Source organism: Podarcis gaigeae, assembly GCF_964106915.1.
Source record: "Podarcis gaigeae genome assembly, chromosome: 8".
In the NCBI taxonomy this organism is placed as follows: Eukaryota; Metazoa; Chordata; class Lepidosauria; order Squamata; family Lacertidae; genus Podarcis; species Podarcis gaigeae.
The window spans coordinates 61,869,063-61,883,453 of record NC_139684.1 but is presented as its reverse complement, the minus strand read 5'-3'; the positions used below and the strand labels follow the sequence as shown (position 1 = coordinate 61,883,453).

At 42.9% G+C, this 14,391-nt stretch overlaps 1 protein-coding gene across 1 annotated transcript in view; it reads right to left on the bottom strand.

Annotated features, from left to right (window-relative positions):
* PSMB2 (proteasome 20S subunit beta 2) overlaps positions 1-13,909 on the bottom strand; it is a 29,315-nt gene extending 15,406 nt beyond the window's left edge. Inside the window, exons 1-3 of the mRNA XM_083751948.1 lie at positions 13,692-13,909; positions 9,460-9,582; positions 7,670-7,740 (exon numbers count right to left, since the gene is read on the bottom strand). Of these exons, the coding sequence (XP_083608074.1) occupies positions 7,670-7,740; positions 9,460-9,582; positions 13,692-13,782 (285 nt within the window). The 5' untranslated portion in view covers positions 13,783-13,909. The remainder of the gene's footprint in view (positions 1-7,669; positions 7,741-9,459; positions 9,583-13,691) is intronic.
* Between the last annotated feature and the right edge of the window lie 482 nt (positions 13,910-14,391).

Genomic DNA, 14,391 nt, shown 5'->3' with positions numbered 1-14,391 from the left:
CATGCAAAAGAAGGGTAGGGAAATAATTCAGAAAGCAAGGAGTCACCCCACCCCCCTTACCCCCCTGCCCGAAGTGGCACAACCGCGGTGTCAAAGTGCACTGTTTGCTGGAAGGCACTGCCATCTGCAAGAGCGCAACATTTCATCTCCGGTAAATAAACACATCTGCTTCTGCCAGTGTCCTCCCTGCTGTGTGGCCCATCTGGAGCAGGTAAGCTGGGAGGCAAGCGTGGGCACGGAGGGAGAGGAACAGGCAGGATCAGGCCTCAAGGGACCTGGCACGCAGAGGGAGGAGGCAGAGTCCCGCCCTGTCGCATCCTGCTACCCCCTCTTCGCCAAGTGGCATGTTAAATTGCCCTCGTTAGTGAGGATGCTCCAAGCCAGTGTCACCTGGGCCATCTGTTCCAAAGGTCACATGACCTTGCAGAGCAATGCAAGAAGGGAACACTCAGTAACCAGGACAGTTTGGGAAGGAAAACCCAGTTATTGCGGTGTTTGTTTCTTTCTCTCAAGGAGTCCCCTACAGGCTGGTAAGGGAAAACTAGAAATCCATATACAGTGGTACCTCGGTTACAAACTTAATTTGTTCCGGAGGTTCATTCTTAACCCGAACCAGTTGTTAACCTGAGGCACACTTTTGCTAATGGGGCCTCCCGCCGCCACGTGATTTCTATTCTCATCCTGGGGCAAAGTTCTCAACCTGAGGCACTACTTCCAGGGTAGTGGAGATTGTAACCCGAAGCATTTGTAACCGAAGGTACCAGTGTGTGTGTGTGTGTGTGTGTGTGTGTGTGTGTGTACGTACATGTACACACACACACACACACACACACACACGGGAACTGGCCCAAAAAGCATTCCCTATTTAACCTGCTATACTCAATATCCAAATATACTATTATTTTGCAACCTGGTTTTCTACAGACTGGTGCAGACAATATCACACCACGTCAACCAGGGTTAGCTGCTCATTCAAGAACCAGGAGGTTGCCCAGGATGGTGGGGAAGGATGGGAGAAAGACTAGTCAGTTGAGCAGCCAAATACTGCCAAAATATAAGTCATGCATTAATTCAAGTATTAACCTTGTAAAACTATAACACAGACAGAAAGATCTACGTAGAAGTACAACACTGGAAGATTTACACAGTGGACAAAAATAGTGATGAAACAATGAAATAAAACACTATTATAAACCATCATATACACCCAGCAATGCTATGTACATTTAAATACACATCAACAATATTCAAGAGACTGAGTGGCTTTGGGGGCTTTTATTGAGAACCGCCAAAACAACACATCTAATTGCAGGGAGACAGCAGAGAAAGTTGCAGCCACCCCAAGGCCCAGTTCTGACATACTAGTGAAGCCATGGAATGGCAGTCACAAATGGTCTTTGCATTCACATGCTCCCTTCTCACCAGGTTTGAGAAAGCTATCTCAAAACCAGAAATGGAGTTCTAACCTGGTTGGTCTAAACTCGAGAAAGTGCATGACCCTGACACAGTGCAGACAGCCAGACCATGGTTTCCTCAGGTGGTATGAGTCAGGCAAGGGTCAGTGCCCAGGAGCCTGGAGTGCTAGGAAGCAAGAAGGCCCCACTGTTTCCTTTGTGAGTAGAGACACAAGAAAAGGCTGCCTCCCACATAAGAATATCTCACCATAGTCACAATATTATACAGTGGTACCTCAGGTTAAGAACTTAATTTGTTCTGGAGGTCCGTTCTTAACCTGAAGCTGTTCTTAAACTGACGTACCACTTTAACTAATGGGGCCTCCCGCTGCCACTGCACCCCTGCCGTGCAATTTCTGTTCTTATCCTGAAGCAAAGTTCTTAGCCCGAGGTACTATTTCTGGGTTAGTGGAGTCTGTGACCTGAAGTGTTTGTAACCCGAGGTACCACCGTACAACCAGTTGACAAGGTGTCCCACCAGGACCCTAAGAACATAAGAAAAGCCCGCTGGATCATTCAGTGGTCCATCTAGCCCAGCGTCCTGTTCTCATGAGCAGAACCTGAAATCAAGAACACACTGTCCTCCTGCCATTTCCAGCAAATGGTATTTAGAGGTGTACACTGAGGAATAACATAGCCATCTGGGCTAGTAGCTATTGACAGCCTTCTCCTCCATGAATTTTCTAGTCCTCTTTTAAAGCTACCCAAGTTGGTGGCCATCATTACCTCTTGTCTTCTGTCTTTCATGAACCTTTCAACGTTCAGCTTCATCGGGAGTCCATGAGTTCTAGTGGTATGAAAAAATTCTCTGCCTACTTTCTCCATACCATGCATAGTCTTTTCCATTATGTCCCCTCTTCGTAGCCTTTTCTCTACACTAAAAAGCCCCCAACGCTGCAACCTTTCCTCCATCCCCATCATCATTCTGGTTGTCCTTTTACTGAACCCTTTCCAACTCTACAATATCCTTTCTCAGGTCAGACCAGAATTGTACACAGTATTCCAACTGCATCTGCACCATAGATTGGTAAAATGGCATTAGGATAGCAACATGTCTTCTTTTCTTTTAGAGATGCATCTGGTGCCATTTGATGGCCAGAAAACAGATGAAGGAGATAACAAGCAGAAGCGAGAGGAGGAGGGAACTGCGTTCATGTTCCTGTGCTGGAAAAGACAGCTGAGGAAGGAGAACTTTCTTCAGTTTCTTGCAAAAGGACCATGAAAAGCTCAGTAATGGAATTAGGGGGAGAGGGAGAGAGAGAGAGAATGCGCACATGTGCGCACACAGCTCAGCTTCATATGATATTTACTCAAAGCTTCATGTTCAGTTTTGACAAAAAGCACTTGTTTGGCTCAGCACATCAAACAGCTTTGCTCCATTAATCTTTCTCTCAAAACAATTTAAACAGAATCTGCGCATTTGCATGAGAAGTGAAGTCCTTATCAGTAGGTTGTTTTTTTAAAGGGCTTAATTCCTTTCTGCTGTCTGTGGCTGCTTGAGAGAAAAACAATTCTTCACTCTGGAAACTGAAAAAGTTAATACCACGACCGCTGCAAAGAACTGCCTATCACAAGTCTGTCCAACTTGCAATTCTCAAAGCCAAATGCAGTAAGACTCCTGGAGTTTGCTTCTTAAGTAGAACTGGAGGATGGGAAGGCACTTGGCAGGAGACAATTCATAATTTATGCGTGTGTGTTACATTTGGCTCACTAGATTACAAATTGTGCAGACCTGGCCTATTAACCAGTATTTTGTTATAGTCTGTCAATCTCTTCAACTCAATCTGGGCCAAGGCTCTTGCTTGTCAGGATGGAAGGTGGAGCCTTGCATGGGGTGTTTGTACATGTAGAAACTGATTTCAACATGCCTGAACATCACCTACTGAACAAAGATAAAAGCAACATTTATTGCTCCACCCACTTTTGCCTCTGGTTTTGCCCCGCAATGGTATGCGGCCCCCAGGAGTTTGCCTATAAGCCTTACGGTATAATACTTAGTCTGATCCAGCATCTGAGTCCCAAGTTCTGAAAGGGAAGGTTCTGAACTGAGAACACCCCAGCTAAACCAATAACATCTGGGTGCTATAAAGCCTCTAGCTGCAGAATGAAATCAAGGGATCTCAGACCCATTGGGCTGTATGTAGCCAATGTTAGTCCTACTTGGAGTAGATCCACTGAAATTAATGGACATGGGTAACTCAGGCCCATTAATTGAAATGGGTCTACTCTGAATGGGAAATCCCCAACCCACTGAAGTTACATGACTTCTAGTATAGTAAGCCAATTTTACTTCTGAAGATGTCTACTGCACTAAGTCATACATTTCCCCAAAATTCAATTCAGGAAGTCTCAACAATCTTCCTACTAATATATTTTGTCACTAAAAGGCGCTCTCTCTCTCAAGTCTGAGTTCAGACTTCTGTGAATATGTACTTTCAGATTTGGTGCAATATCTGGAATAAGCGCAGGCAAAGGTGTCTGCCTCACTTGTGAGTATCCAGATATCAAGTGGTATATGGATGGTTGCAAAGCTCACACCGCAATAAGAAATAATTTTTTTATCATGGCGGCACCTACACCTTGGAACTCTCTGCCTTCGCTGTATTCTTTTTGGCACCTGTTTAGGCAAGTCTATACTGACAAGTTGTAGTACACCTACCTTATTTTTTAACAACAACACCAATTTTATTTGTACCCCACCTATCTGACTGGGTTTTTAGCTACTGTTGATTCTAAAACTCTTTCAGATGTTTTAAAATACCTGTTTTTAACTGTATTCTATCAAGAGTTTTCATATTTTATTTTATATATTTTAAAGTTTTTTTCAAGTGATATATAAATTTTGTTGAATAAATAATGTTCGTGGTAGATGTAATTCTGTTATCTGCATGTTTCTACGGTCACAAATATGGTTTCAGCTCTTGCAAGGCACCTTTTTGTGAAATGCCTTTGCCCCATAGCAAAAAGATACCAAAGCCAGTTTGGAGAACACTCAGTTATTAACTGCTTGCTGCTACCCCAACAACAACCATGGTGAAAAAAGCAGCTGTCTGTTTCTAAAGAAGAGGCTGGTCACATGCGATCTCCATTTTTATGTGGTGCGTTCTGCCCTGCAGCACTCAGTCATGAGTAGGCACATGTCTGCAATTTTACGTTTTTAAAGCAAAGAACAAATGTCATATCAGAAAGACCTGGAGAAGAAATACTGCAATGATAAAGAGCTGCAACAGAAGAAAAAAGGAAAACAGGAATGATTTCTTTGCTTTTCTGTGAAGGCCTGATTAACCTTAATGCTCATTGGCTCACAGCAGGTGTAGAGTAGTAGCTACAAGTCAGGATCTGCAGGTCTGAATCATACCTATGCTATCATCTCACTAGCCAGGCGTAAGATAATCACTGCCTGAACATCACATCTGCATTATGAGTACAGTGGTACCTCGGGTTACATACGCTTCAGGTTACATACGTGTCAGGGAACTGCCATCAGAGCGAGAAACGGAGGCAGGGCTACCCAGCGATGCTGGAGAGGGGACGAGCAGGGGGGAAGGATTTCAGCGTAACACCCACAGAGAAGAGAGGGAGATGGAGGTATTGGTGACAGGGCTCCAAGACCCTTCCCCCGACACTAGTGGAGAGAGCCTTCCCCTTACTTGCGCAGACGCGTTCCGCGCAGAGAACATAGGAGGAGACTCGGGGTCAAACAGCTTTTATGCTGGAAGAGGTTCAAGAGACGTCCACTCTCGGATTCTGCAAGTGACTAACAGGTCACGGAAGGCGAGCTCCGACCCTAGGCATGGTTGGGGCAAGCAAACTAACTGAACTGAAGTAAGGTTACGCACAAGTAACCCCTCACAACCATTACAATACGCTTCAGGTTACACACTCTGCTAACCTAGAAATAGTGCTTCAGGTTAACAACTTTGCTTCAAGATAAGAACAGAAATCAGGCTCTGGTGGCGCGGCGGCAGCAGGAGGCCCCATTAGCTAAAGTGATGCTTCAGGTTAAGAACAGTTTCAGGTTAAGTATGGACCTCTGGAACGAATTAAGTACCTAACCCGAGGTACCACTGTATACTACTGTCCTACCTTACAGGGCTGTTGTGAAAATGTACAAGGTGATTATTATTATTTATTATTATTATTATTATTATTATTATTATTATTATTATTATTATTATTATTTTCATTTTCATTTATGAATTGTGTCCTATACTATTACAATACAGCAGTGTAAGAAGGTTGCATATATAAACAGTTTTAAACACTGCATATATAAAACAAGCAGCTGTGTTTGGATGTCACAACAAACTGAGCACAAGGGAAGGAAAGTACAAGTTTCTGTTCAGTTAGGAACAAATCAAGTTTCCCTTGTTTGGAGCATGGCTTGTTGAGACATTTGGATGTAGCCCACTGCATGTTAAGAACTTTAACAATTAAACACATTGTATAAATACTAAGTATGATGCAGTTTCATGTAAACTCTGGGGTACAGCCCTTCCTCTATTAACCTTGGCATAGGGTTTCAAATTTAGTTTAGTTTAGTGATGGGGGTCCAAGCAGGCTCCCTTTGGGAAGCTTTCACATATGACACCAAATAAACATTTTGGCACTTGTGTTTGCAAATATGTAGCACACTGGTCTTCAGCTGGCAGGTTGGGTTGAGGCCTGATCCAAGGTGGGTCACAACAGGACCACTACCACCATGCATATAAAAGGCAAAGGATTAAGATATGGATCCCCAAATGCATATTTGGTTAAAAAGTGGGTCATAGAACATAAATGAGGAGAAAGGCTATTTTCAATTAAAATATATCACTCAGTACCGTAACCACTTAAGAACCATTTGAAATGGCACATGATTTCCCATCCCTGTGAAGCAACACAGACTCAGCAATGCCTGCTACGTGTTCCCAACCGCAACCTTCACTAAAAGGTAAACGCAGCACTCAAAAATTCCTCTTAGGAATTCCTATTAATAGTCATTACAAAAGCATCAGGAGAAGTGAGTTGTTTTTTTTTTTTTTTTAATACATTCAAATATCCTGATTATATTCGCCTTATTCCCTGGATCATTGCCTGTATGGCAGTGGCATGTTCAGGGCCGTGCTATTAGATTGGCTCCCAACTTTGCACCTGCTTTTCCCAGAGCAACTGTATGTACTATGTGCCATTATCTGTAAGAGAAAGTCAACATGCAAGCTCCTGTATGTTTGGCAGAGTGGTCCCACTGCATAGCTGACAGGGTGGATTTGATTTAAATCAAATCAATTTAAATCACGATTTAAATCACTAGTCAGTAAGACTTGATTTAAACCATTTTGTTTAACAGAAAGACTCGTTCTTGCTGGTATAATCTTAATATTTACAACCAGATGAAGGTTTCATCTTTGGAATAATAAATTTTCAGAGTAGTTTTTACAGTTATATCAAAAATTACTGATTTGGTTATACTATTAGAAATACATTAACAGATAATTATGAAATTATTCTGAGGTTTAATAAGTTAACTATTTATATTTGGACAACTTTTCTGCTGTACTTTATTGAAAGGAGAGAAATTATCATTTCCTTAATAACAATTTAAACAATTTATTTAACTAAAACAATAACATTATAGCATATGTATCCATGTTTGTTAATTGATGTGGTTAAATGGTTAAAAAAACCCCACCTTAGGCTGAGTTTTAGCACACATGAAAAACTTAAAACAAATCCTCATTTCCTGATAGCCTTTGGTCTATAATGTAACTTAAATAGAAAATGATCTTTAGAAAGAGTTTTCCTCCAAAAGCATTTTATTTTAAAAATCCACTTTAAATAAAAGAAATCTGATTATTTTGATCATTATTTTTTAAAACATTTGATTATTATCCACCCTGATAGCTGATATGCCACTGCCCTACAATTCATACTGTACATGAGCAGCGTTCACAAAATCTCGCACTGCCAATAGAATTGAGGCAACTATGTTTGCCACTTTGAAATCATTATTTAACAAAATCAATGGACTAGAGCTTAAGTTTGCAGAAGGAAAATTTCCCCTTCACCACTCTGAACATGGGGCAGGGGCTGCTGGTGGAGAGGAGTGCTGCCCAACCTTCTTGTGGACGATTCTCCCCTCTTCCAGAAGCCCCCATGACCCATAGCATACTGAAAGGTCGAGGGGACCTCCTGAACAGAGAGAAAGAACAACTTCTGAAAGCTGCCTTACTCACCCTACTCCGCAGATAGTCAGCCAGATTTCGGCGTGTGAAATTGGCAGCTGCAGTCGGAGACAATTCATACCCTGTTAAGAAAAGGAAATCATCATCTGCTATATATTTTGGCAATTTGTTTGCTGTTCATTTGGACACCTCTTGAGATATCACAGAGGCTTTCAGCTGTTTAGATGTAAGTGGAAAACATTTTGAATCAAGATGGCAAACTGAACTTTTCAAAACTACACTGATTTTAAACGCTGATTTCAAAGCTGCACTAATATTTTGATTTCTTGGAATTCCTAAGCGCCAGGTACAAGGCTGCTAATAAACAGGTGAGTGGAAATTCATTTTAGGAGAATACCTAACATATGTACAGCGACATCTTCAGCTGGTTTGCAAAGAAAAGAACAATATCTGTTTAAAAAAATCATGGAACAAATACTAAAGTGGAGCAATGATACTCCACCCTCTTGCAGTCAGGACCAGAAGCCTTCCTCAACAGATGAGTTGGGGCAGAGAATGTCAGCAGCCTTGTCACCTGGGCATCTAATATTACTTCCTTTGCAGGTCTATGGAGGGAGAGAACAGCTAGAATTGTAGACAGAAGGGACCCAAAGGGCCATCTAGTCCAATGCCCCTGCAATGCAGAAATCACAGCTTGCATGCGGCAACTTCTAGACAGTTGCTGGTTTCAGGTGAAATTGAATTATATAACGGCAAATTCCGCTTTTGTGCAATTGTAGTTGATTAGGTCTGTGATCACATAGACTGAAGTAAGGGAGCATGGGCACCAAGGGTGTATGGAAGACTTGTGAGTTAATCCAAGGATGCAGAATTATCTAGTACCACTCTGTTAGGACTTTCCCTCCCCAAACTGTGGGTGGGTGGATAGGAAATCAATATTTTGAATGAATCCTCAAGTAAAAAAACTCCATCCCCTTAGAAAATGTGTGTATTTATCCTATTCTTTTCTATTCTTGAAGTACTAGTCTCCTAAAGACAGAGAGTTTGCTTGCTCTTTGAATACAGATGGAGGAAATTAACTATAGGATCCCACCCCAAACCTTGACCTTGAAGTAAAACACCCCAGTTATGCTATTGTTCCGGATGTGCAGACTGACTCTTAAGAGTTGAAAAGAACTGCAAGCATGTAAATTTCCCCCCAAGTTGGCAGAAGTGCTCTGTAGACCAGTCTTTTTCAACCTTTTTTGGGCAAAGGCACACTTGTTTCATGAAAAAAATCACGAGGCACACCACCATTAGAAAATGTTAAAAAAATTAACTCTGTGCCTATATTGACTATATATAAAGTAATTCTCTTGAATAGGAATAAAATAAACACAAAGAAAGTATTTTATAATTACTTTATTATGAAATCGTAAGTAAACAGAAATATGAAAAATTATAAAATACTTTATTTTTAAATCTTTCAAATTTTTCAATTTTTCCCACGGCACACCAGGCAATATCTCGCGGCACACTAGTGTGCCGCCGAATAGTGGTTGAAAAACACTGCTGTAGACTCTCAGCAGTGTCATTCATGAGAAGTGGGGAAAGAAGACTGCTAGAGTGACAAATTTGAGACATAGAGTGGAGGGGGCACAGATCCATTCTCTGCAACTGAGCCAAATCAAGGTGCATGCCAAATCTGGGGTGAGAGAGAGTTATCAGCCTGGATCTAACATAATCACAATTCTTGTGATTTTGTCTGCAGTGTTTAGATAGCATACAGCTTACCAATGCCAATCCTAGACTTCTTTATTCTACTCTATACATTCAGTGGCACAGCACCACACAGTACTCACCATTCCTCATCTTGTAGAGCTGGACATTTTTCTGGATATACTCTGCAAACTGGACAGTGTCCCCAGCCTCCCCAACACATAGAAGCAAGATTTTCTCACTCATCTTGAACATCTTATCATGATCTAAATCAAGAGGATGGAGGAAAAACACACCAGTCAGAAATAAGGACAAGCTACAGTGAAGTGTTTCATTTTGAGAGACAGAGTGAGAGCAAAATGAGCAGAGTCTTCTGATTAATACAAGGGCTATTTCCCCTTCATGGGCAAAGTCAAAACATTAGTAACTTATTGAATAAACAAGACTTGCACACTTGTGGATTAATTACAGAATCAGATCTGAAGAACTTAAATAAGTTTTTTTAAAATCTTTAAACAGCCACCCATACCAACATTTTCATAATATAAATGTTTACAATTACTAGATCAATCAGTGACAGACAGATGATTAATTTGTTGGCAGCAGTAAAAAAACAATAAGGAAAAGAAGTCTGAAAGCACTATGCAGAGTTTAGGAAGTGCTAAAAGTAATGGGGAGGGAGAGGGGTAGAAAGTAATGAAAATCACTGAGATGAATTTTCCTCTGGAAATAAAATTTTGAAAAAATAAGTGTGTTTTTTTTTAAAGAAAAAGACTTTACTATTACTACAACCAATCAGAGGAAGAATGCTTTCATATGCCACTAATAGTTCTGCAATCTCATCTTACCCTCAGCCTGCATTAACTAGATGATAGATAAATGTATTAAATTCATTTCCCAGAAGCCCCTTGTGTCTTTGGGAAAAGCAACATTCTATGTATTTAGGATCCCCTCCACAGAAGAGTCTAAATCTCCGTATCAGAACCTCTCCATCATTTGCTGTTTACTGCTGAATAATCTTCCCTGGAGGACATGTTTAAGAGTTTCTGATACGTTCCATCCTTTAACAGGATTAGCAGAGTATTTTGCAGCTGTTAAAATAATTTAAAACACAACACACAGACACACACACACACACAGAGAGAGAGAGAGAGAGAGAGAGAGAGAGAGACTTCTGCACATGGGAGTTTAGGAAAACTAACTGCAGAGATTTTCCCTGGGATCTGAATGGGATGGGAAGGAAAGCTAACAAAATGTCAAGAGAGTCTTTGTCACCAGTTCTCAAAAGCAAAAGGTGGCAAAGGCTCAATGTGGTGCCCTCCAGATGTGTTGGGCTATAAGCCCCATCAGCTTCAGTACAGCTGGCCTGATGAGAGTTGTGGTTCAACACATCTGAAGAGTTCTAGGTTGGCAAAGGCTGCTCTGCATAAGGCACTAACAAAGAATGTTGCCCATGGGGCTACTGCAGTACAAACAAATCACTCCAGCATTCGAAATTCACTGGGTCCAAGGAGGGTGGACCTCCTGAAAAAACCCTTGACTTCTGAGCATGCTCAGTGGCCACTGAATGCTGGCTGACATGGTAGGGGGTTTTTTAGAATGGGGATATACAGTAATTGAAAAAGGGGGAAAGTTTTGTAGTACTTTATATGGGAAGCTGAAATCTTGAAAAGAAGCACTACACAATGCAACATTTGGTGGCAGGTTCCACCTGCAACAATAAACGTAATCTATAGAAGAGTGGGAAATTGCAAAACTCCAGATGTTGCTGGACTTATCATCTCTAACCATTGGTCATGCTGGCTGGGGCTGATGGGAGTTGACCTAGAGCACTGGTATCCAACTTTTGGGTTGAGACTTACAAGTGATGAGTTTTCCAATAATCAACAAATTAAAAAAACACACCAATTGCCATAAAAGTGTGGTACTCTGATTGTAAGTAGTATGTTACATTAGTTTTATATGCTATATAACTCTCAAAAAAAGTTTTTCCAATAGCTAAATGTAGCTGGAAGTACTGAAATAATATGGAAAAAATGATGAAGTGCACTTAGTACAATTTAAAATGGTGCATTAAAACAAATTCAAGACTTTACTTGGAACAGCAACTCAATAGCACACACTCCCCTTACATTATTTAAACTTTGGGGGGAGGGAAATGAAAGTCCTACAAGCTATTAACAGACCTATTTTACCACACTTGAATTGCTGCACATAGTATTGTATTCATTCCAGTTGCTCAATTTAACTTGCATCACATTAATTACACTGCAGACCGACAGAGCAATCTAAACCCCTGATCTGTCATGCGCAGGAGGTTTGAATGAGACAGTGTCCCTCTGCCCAGCCTTGCTGGCCTCCACTCTGCTGCCCTGCTGATAAGAAGCACCACAATGCACCTGGTGAAGCAGCTGTCAGTGGACACCCCCAAAATGGCGTGTTTTGGGGACAGCATAGAAATGGGTGGATCCTGAGCTGCTGAGCTTCTTTCTTGCACGAGCCTTGGAGCTGGCACAGTGAAGAGGCATTTTTTTACCCTCTCCCCTTTCAACATGAACACCAGGACTGTGGATATAGTAGTAGTGGTCCTCCCACTCCATCAAGCCCTGCCACTGCAGGCCAGGCATTTGGACTGCCCTCTCATTTTATGAAACTATGCATTTCTAAATAAAATATACAGGAAAATAAGGCATTAGAATTTTTTCTACCCTATATCACTAGCTTTATTTGAAGATGATATACAGCAATTTCATCACTTCTGTTTTCTATTTTATTCAGGACTCGTTTATAGAAAGAGAACGACCAAATGCAAAGGAGGTCATGGCTCCTACGTCTTTTAATAGTTGTGAAGAAGAAGGAATTCTGATAAATGCATGTTTGCTCATCCTCACCATTACAAACTGTTCCATCAACACTTCTATGCAACAGTTCAAGTTAACAGAGCCCACCTAACCCCACTTTGGACATGGGCAGCCTATGGGCATTTAAATAAGAAATGGATCTCATGTTGTAAAGTTTGGCGTAAGTGTCAGTGGATTTTTCTGTGGCAAGACAGCTCAACTCTGGTGCTCAACAAATATTCTTCAACTCAAAATCCATTCATTTTGAGTAGAAATATAGGAAGCTGCCTTACGCCGAGCTGGACCATTGGGCCATCTGACCCAGCACTGTCTACCAGGAGCTCACTAGGGCATGAGACGGAACCGACAAACTTCTACATGCAGAGCCCATCCTCTGCCACTGAGTTAAAGCTCTTGCATGTCTTTTGCACAAGCTTATGGCTGGTAAATAAAAAAGTGGATCCTGAAAGTCCATCCCAATCTAACTGCTAGGAATATAGGAAGCAAGATCAGCCAAGTTGCCTTTCTAGCCCAGTACTATCTGACAGGAGCTCTCCAAGATAAAGGAACTTTCCCATCACCCGCTACATGGACCTTTTAACTGAATATTGAACCTCAGATCTTCTGCATGCAAAGCATGTGCTCTTCCACTGAGCTATGCCCATTCCCATGAAAAAAATACAGGAAGAAAGGAAGCTGCTTTATACCTAGACCTACAACCACAACTATGACCAGTTGTGACTTTCCGGGATTTCCCAGACCCCTCCTGCATACTCATCTATATTCTACAGATATGTTTTTGCATCACCCTTCTCCTTAAAGTGAAGATTGCAAAAACCGAACCTGGTACTCCCTGCCATGGCTGTCAACTTTTCCCTTTTCCTGCGAGGAATCCTATTCGGAATAAGGGAATTTCCCTTTACAAAAGGGAAACGTTGACAGCTATGCTCCCTGCACAGAAAGCACGTGTTCTGGTACTGAGCTGCACTCCCTCCTCTAAGTTGTGGAACCCTCTCCGCACCGAAGTGCGCCTGGGATCTTCATTACACAGCTTTCGAGAAGCCGCACCTCTTCACCTTGGGGTGCCCACCCTATTATTGCAACTATCATCTGTTTCATACTATTTGCAATGCTGTAGCCCACCTTGGTAAGACAGGAGTGTCTGGCGTGCTCTGGTCCATGGGGTCACGAGGAGTCGGACACGACTAAACGACTAAACAACAAGCCCACCTTGGGGCCTTATGGCGAAGGAAACCGAACTATAACTACCAGGTTGGAATGCAGGTCCTGCGTGGAAAGTTAATTACTACTAGGCCAAATCCCACCGATTCCACCAACGGGAACTCGAATGAGACTAATTAAGCCTGGATTCAGTTTCGTTTTCGAAGAAACGGAGACGCCAGGGATAGATCTCACCAACGCTACGCGTGCGAAGCAAGCGCTCGGCCCGCTGACGGCCCCCCGCCCGCTCTGAGGGGCCCCTGCCCTCACTTTTCTCCACCCCACCGCCCGCCCCCCGCTTCCCAGGGACTGACCGCGCTTCATCTGGACGACGCTGGAGGCGGCGATGGTGTCAGCGGCCACCAGCACGAAGTCGGGCCCTTGAATGCCGATGAGGTACTCCATCGGGCCCGGCCGGCAGCGACTAAAGCAGGAGTGGGCAACTGAACTTAGGCGGCCGAAGGGAGAGAGCGCGGAACAGTGACACAGCTAGACGGCGGAGAAAGAGCCGGCGCGGCGCAGGAAAATGACGTCTACGGGGTGCTTTTTGAGCTTCTCGCGAGAAACGGGTGCTTCTAGGCATTCAAGACTCTATGGTCCCTGCTCGCTCAGCCTTTCTCCCGCTCTCTGACGTGCGCAGATGAGCCCCGCCCACGGAGTCCCCTTCGAGCCCACGTGATGTTTCCCGCCCCCCTTTCCCTTGTTCCGCCTGTCCGCTTTCGCGTTCTAGGGGGCGGCGGCTCAACGAGCACCTGTCCTGCAAAGCGCTTTCAAAACGGTCCAGATCATTAAAACGCGCTGGTTTTTGCAGATGTCAGAGAAAGCCACCAGGGAGGGAGATCACTTATAAGCATCTCTTTAGTCTTAAGGGCTGAATAGAGCCTCCACGTGCAGGAACAGTATACCGAGGACAAACCGGGTAGGTGGGTGAAGAGGCGTTACCCCGTTTCTCTGCTTTGTGGGCTTCCTAGAGGGATCTTGCTCTGTGGGAAACACGGACTACTAGGTCCAAAT